The sequence below is a fragment of the Rhamphochromis longiceps genome, linkage group LG3 (assembly GCF_057381845.1).
Source record: "Rhamphochromis longiceps isolate RC_006_pf linkage group LG3, R_longiceps_female_GT1.1, whole genome shotgun sequence".
Taxonomy (NCBI): Eukaryota; Metazoa; Chordata; class Actinopteri; order Cichliformes; family Cichlidae; genus Rhamphochromis; species Rhamphochromis longiceps.
The window spans coordinates 48,734,546-48,740,483 of record NC_140559.1 but is presented as its reverse complement, the minus strand read 5'-3'; the positions used below and the strand labels follow the sequence as shown (position 1 = coordinate 48,740,483).

General features: G+C 47.0%; 1 protein-coding gene across 1 annotated transcript; it reads left to right on the top strand.

Moving 5' to 3' along the window:
- The first annotated feature begins 2,684 nt into the window (after window positions 1-2,684).
- On the top strand, window positions 2,685-5,687 carry LOC146675128 (uncharacterized). The gene is made up of 2 exons (XM_085400188.1): window positions 2,685-5,022; window positions 5,422-5,687. The coding sequence occupies exon 1, from the start codon at window positions 2,722-2,724 to the stop codon at window positions 4,693-4,695; it is 1,974 nt and encodes a 657-aa protein (XP_085256314.1). The 5' UTR covers window positions 2,685-2,721; the 3' UTR covers window positions 4,696-5,022; window positions 5,422-5,687.
- Window positions 5,688-5,938: the final 251 nt, after the last annotated feature.

The window sequence follows — 5,938 nt, the reverse complement described above, 5'->3', positions numbered from 1 at the left end:
GGATAAGTTTTTAGCTCAGCAGGCTGCTTCCCCATTCACTTTAAACTAGTAGCAGCTCCTGTTGTGGGACGTCCAGGAGCTGCAGTTGATGATAACCCCTGTCCCAACAGATCAGTTGATGGTGCTGGAACACAGAAGAAAGTCATAACCCACACAATGACTGAAACCTACCGTTGCACAGAGCGATCTATACCTGCAGGGCTTGTAGGTCCTCGTTGTGCGGCTTCTGTCTTTCTTGAGGGTGTACAGTGTGAGTCCATAATGGACACCGGCTCACAAGTTACAACAGTGTCCGAGTGTTTCCATAAGAACCATTTGTCTCACTTACCTATACATCCAATTCATGCCCTTCTTGAAATCGAAGGAGCAGGTGGACAGCAGGTCCCCTATCTTGGTTACATAGAAGCGCGTGTCACTTTCCCGCTGTCTGTTCCTGGCAGGAAAGAGGAGCTAGTCGTGTTAGCACTTGTGGTGCCAGAGTGTCAGTTCAACAGCAGGACCCCCCTGTTGATTGGTACCAATGTGTTATTACGACTTTATGAACAAGTACTTGAACAGGATGGTCCAGAGGTTGTTTGCAGACTCTTCTCTAGAGATTTTGCAGTGATCTTCCAGCATATTGCCCAGATCCATGACCTCAACAACCATGCTCATCCTGTCAGGTTACATGGTGGAAACCCCATCACCATCCCTGCAAAACAAAAGTGCTGCATCACAGGTGATGTCAGGTTGAAAAGGAACAGTCAGACCACATTTGTGCTTGAACCCAATGAACATCACAGGTTGCCAGGTGGCGTGTTCCTTGAGGCTGCTCTGATGGACATTCCATTTAAGTCTAGCTGCAAGGTCCCGGTCGTCCTGCGCAATCTTAGTGACCATGATGTTACGCTGCAGCCAAAATGCATCATTGCTCAAATATGTGCAGCTCAGCAGGTCACATCACTTGGACCAGTGAAAGGTGACTCTCATCACAATAAGCCTGACAGTGACAACCTCGAGTTCAATCTTGATGATTCACCAATATCTGAACAATGGAAAGATCGTATCATCACCAAGCTTAGATCTATTCCAGAAGTCTTTGCTGTGGATGACCTGTCATATGGTCACACCACTGCAGTGAAACATCACATCAGGCTACATGACGAGACTCCTTTTAAGGAGAGGCCAAGGCCTATTCATCCCAGTGACAGGGAGGCAGTCAAGGAGCATCTTAAAGAACTGCTTGATGCAGGAATTATTAAAGAGTCACAGAGCCCTTTTGCATCCCCAGTGGTCTTGGTCCGGAAAAAGAATGGTTCTATCAGGTTATGCATCGACTACAGGAAGCTAAATGCTCGAACCATCAGAGATGCATACGCTCTTCCGAACATTGAGGAGACCTTTGCTGCCCTTAGCGGTGCTAAATGGTTCTCCGTCATGGACCTTAAATCTGGTTATTACCAGGTTGAGATGGCCGAAGAAGACAAGCCTAAAACCGCTTTCACGTGTCCCCTCGGCTTCTTTGAATTCAATCGCATGCCTCAGGGTGTCACGAACGCACCAAGCACTTTTCAGCGCCTTATGGAAAGGTGTGTCGGTGACTTGCATCTCAATGAGGTATTGGTGTTTCTGGACGACTTGATTGTCTTTTCAGACACATTGGAAGAACATGAAGCACGACTCATGAAGGTGCTGAACCGTCTTAAAGATTTCGGTCTAAAGCTTTCTCCGGAGAAATGTCACTTCTTTAAGACGTCAGTAAAGTATCTTGGTCATGTCGTGGATGCACGAGGAGTTCATACTGACCCTGACAAGATATCCGCCTTGAGAGACTGGCCTCGTCCTTCAAATAGGAAAGAGCTTAAATGTTTCTTAGGCTTCGCTGGGTATTATCGGCGGTTTGTCGAAGGATATTCCCAGATAGCCAAACCTCTTAATAGCCTGACAGCAGGCTACTATCCACCAAAGAAAAGGGGCAAAGTGTACAAGAGGGAACGCTTCACGACTCTTGTGAGCCCTAATGCACCGCTCGGTGAGGAGTGGACTTCGGAGTGTGAGAGTGCATTCAGAACCCTGATCAAGAAACTGACGTCTGCGCCCATCCTTGCTTTTGCGAATCCACAACTACCATATGTTGTACATACTGACGCTTGTCGCGATGGATTGGGGGCAGCGCTCTATCAAGAGCAGGAGGGGAAGCTCAGAGTTGTCGCGTATGCCAGTCGAGGTCTTTCCAAGAGCGAGAGAAACTACCCTACGCACAAACTCGAATTCTTGGCCTTAAAGTGGGCAGTTTGTGAAAAGTTCAGTGATTTCCTTTATGGGTCAAGTTTCACTGTGCTTACCGACAACAACCCCCTCACATACGTCTTGACATCTGCGAAGTTAGATGCTGCTGGTCATCGCTGGTTAGCCGCTCTTTCTACTTACCAGTTTACCATCAAGTACAGAGCAGGGCAGGCCAACCGCGATGCAGATGGGTTATCCCGGCGGCCTCAAGGTCCGCCTCTTGAGGATGAAGCTTTCACTAAAGAAAGAGAGAGAATAGAGGACATGAAAAAACGGTTCATGGAAGCAGGAGATGACATGGATCATGAGGTGTTCTCTGCATTATGTCAACGTCATCTTGTGATGGTTAAAGATGAACGTCACCCTCATTCAGAGCAGCCTGTCATTGCGGAGTCTCTTGTTGTTGACCCTTCTGTAGTGCCTGATGTTTTCGATGAGGGCACTTTACCATCCATGGCTAACTCTGACTGGTGTAATGCTCAAAATAATGATCCGTCTCTCTCACGTGTCATCACCTTTGTGAGGAGAGCTGTAAAACCCAGTTTCAGAGAGACAAACCTTGAACATCCCGATGTCAAACTTCTTTTTAGGGAGTGGAAAAAACTTGAACTCAGGGATGGTGTCCTGTACAGGAAGTGGTCTGAGCGAGGCGAACTGGTGTATCAGTTGGTCTTACCCGAACAGTTCAGAGAGAGGGCACTGCAAGGAGTGCATGATGATGTTGGCCATCTCGGTTCTGAGCGTGCACTTCAGCTTGCTCGTGCCAGGTTCTACTGGCCGAGAATGGCCAGAGACATCGAGGAGAAGTGCAAAAAGTGCGAACGCTGTTTCAGGCGGAAGGCTGTGCCTCAGAGGGCCGCGCCTTTGGAAAACATTTCTGCTACTTATCCACTTGAACTTCTTTGTATGGATTATCTATCCCTTGAGCCGGATGATAGAGACACGAGAAACATTTTAGTCATCACCGACCACTTTACAAAATTTGCTGTGGCGGTGCCGACTAGGGATCAGAAAGCCAGAACTGTTGCGAAGGCTTTATGGGAGAACTTTATTGTTCACTACGGGTTCCCCAGTCGTCTGCTCAGCGACCAGGGCAGGGACTTTGAGTCTAAGACGATCAGAGAACTCTGCACACTGATTGGAGCAGACAAAGTTCGTACCACCCCGTACCATCCCCGGGGAAACCCAGTGGAACGATTTAACCGGACCCTCCTTGGTATGCTAGGGACCCTGGAAGAGAGAGACAAATATCATTGGAGAGATTTTGTCAAACCTCTGGTCCACGCATACAATTGCACGAGAAACAGTACAACAGGCTATTCGCCTTACGAACTAATGTTTGGTAGGCAGCCCAGACTGCCGATTGATCTTGTCCTGGGAATCCAACCTGATATGGCAAGTCACAAGACCCACTCAGAGTATGTCAAGGGCCTTCGTCAACGCCTACAGGAGAGCTACTCATTAGCTGCTAAAAATGCCAAGAAGATGGGAGAGAAGAACAAGGCTAGGTTTGACAGGGAGGTCAGGGCAGCTGAACTCTTAGAAGGGGATAGGGTCTTAGTGAGAAACGTGAATATCAGGGGGAAACACAAACTGGCAGATCGGTGGGAACAGAAAATCCATGTTGTTGTCAGACGGATTAGCGACAGTCCTGTTTATGTAGTCAAACCTGAGACAGGGGAGGGGCCACACCGTACGTTGCATAGAGACCTTCTTTTGCCGTGCGGGTTCCTACCTGTAACTGAGATCAGAGAGCAAAGTTCTTCCACTGACGCATCGAGGAAAATGAGACTGAGGGGCAAAACAACAAAAGGCGTGCAAGGGGACACTGATTGTCAGGAGGACGAGTCGTACAGTGATGAAGATGAACTGTATCCTAATACATGGATGCCAGAAATCATCACGAAGGGTCCTTTCCTGCAGAGGGAAGGAGGCTTCAATGAGCCTCAGCCAGTTTCCAGGGTATTAAACCCAGACACCCCTTCTTTTGTGCCCCAAAGTTCCGCACACTTACCTGAAAGACCTACTCACGAGCTTCAACCAGGAACTCCTTATGTTAGCTCTGAGAATAGTGGTTCAGTTACACATCCTACTTCACACTGTAGGACTCCGGACCATATTGTCATTGATATTCCTGAACCTGATGTGACACAAATCTCACCTGATGAAGAGAACACAGATCTCATCACCACAGACCCTGTAGTTGCAGACACTGACAATGTAGTATCTGAGAGTCAAGAGTCCGAGAACGCAAGTGTCCGGCGTTCTACTAGGGAGAGACGTCCGCCTCGGAAACTCACCTACGATGAGCTGGGGGAGCCTTTAACCTTGGCCATTAGTTCATTCTTTCAGGCTTTAGGGGCTGCTATTTCACATGTGTCTGTACCGGTAGGGGCAGGTATGCATGCTGGGACTCATGCAGTCTAGAGGGGGAGAATGTAACCCTGGTAAGATTTACAGCAATCAGAAGTACAGGGTTCTTTGAATGCATCGTAGTCCTTGTCTGATAGTTTAATTTCCGGGCTTGCCCTGAAGGCACCATCTGCAGCTCCGTGCGCGTGAAGGTGTGGTGTAGAGGAAAAAGGACGGCAAGGAAAAACTCCATGCTGCCGCGGAGCACGGTTTTTTCCAGTTGAAAGAAAGGAAAGAGGTTTAATTAACATTTGTGAGAGAGCTGTCGTTAGCGGTGAACCACAGACGGGTACCTACCTGAAAGGAGCCGGAGTATTTCTTTGAACTTTTTGAACTATTCTGGTGAGTTAGCCTAGCTCACTTAGCACCGCTATTGCAGTTCAATGCACTGGAAAAAATAACTAACCAGTCAGAATAGTAGTAAATGTGTTTAATGATGTTTAAGATGTGTTTTCATAGTATTGCAATGTTGTGACAGTTTTGGTTATTATGAGTGTCTAGTGTTTTACTTTCTTGGGCCTGCTAGTTCAGCCGCGGCCAGCTAAGTGGTTATGCGCAGTTCACGTGCAATAGCTGTGCTGTTACTGTAACTGCGGGTGATGCACAGTAATACCGGTGTGTTTACTTTTAATGTGTCACAAGATGCAAATTTATTTTAATATTTCAAAAAGAACCAAGGACATTAGGAACAAGGACATTTAAGGAATGTGGACATCTAACATTCTGCATATTTGTGTGCAGACTGGTTTTTTTTTTGAGGTACAGTTCCATGGGTGCCAAGTGAGGAGCTGGTATCGTGGGTCTAAGACACTGTTGCTGCTGTGGAGGCCTTCTCTGTGTCAGGACGCCGACACGTTGATGCCTGCCGTACCAGGAGGGCGGTAGGGAAAAAAACAAAAGGAAGCCCACCTGAGAGATACCTTATCATTTTCTTTTGCTACTTTTTCTCCGCCTGAGATTCAGGTCGTTTTCAGTTCTTAACCCAAGACAGTGGGTAACTGAATAAACTGACACCATAAGGAACTGGACACTCACATGCTATTTTCTTTTCTTTTTCCTTTTCTTTGGGGTGTTGAAATATTGTGTTTCTTGTCTTACATCTATTTTGATTGTTTCAATTATTTTGTGATGCACTTGAGATGGTTACTGCATTTGAAGGTATCCCTACATTGAGGATGAGCAAAGGGAACTGATCCAAAAGGAAATATATAAAGCAAACTTTGTTTCATAAACCTGTGGTCGTGCGTGTTATGTGGGT

Coding starts and splice junctions, on each gene's coding strand:
- LOC146675128 (XM_085400188.1), top strand. CDS start 2,722: ATGGCTAACTCTGACTGGTGTAATGCTCAAAATAATGATCCGTCTCTC.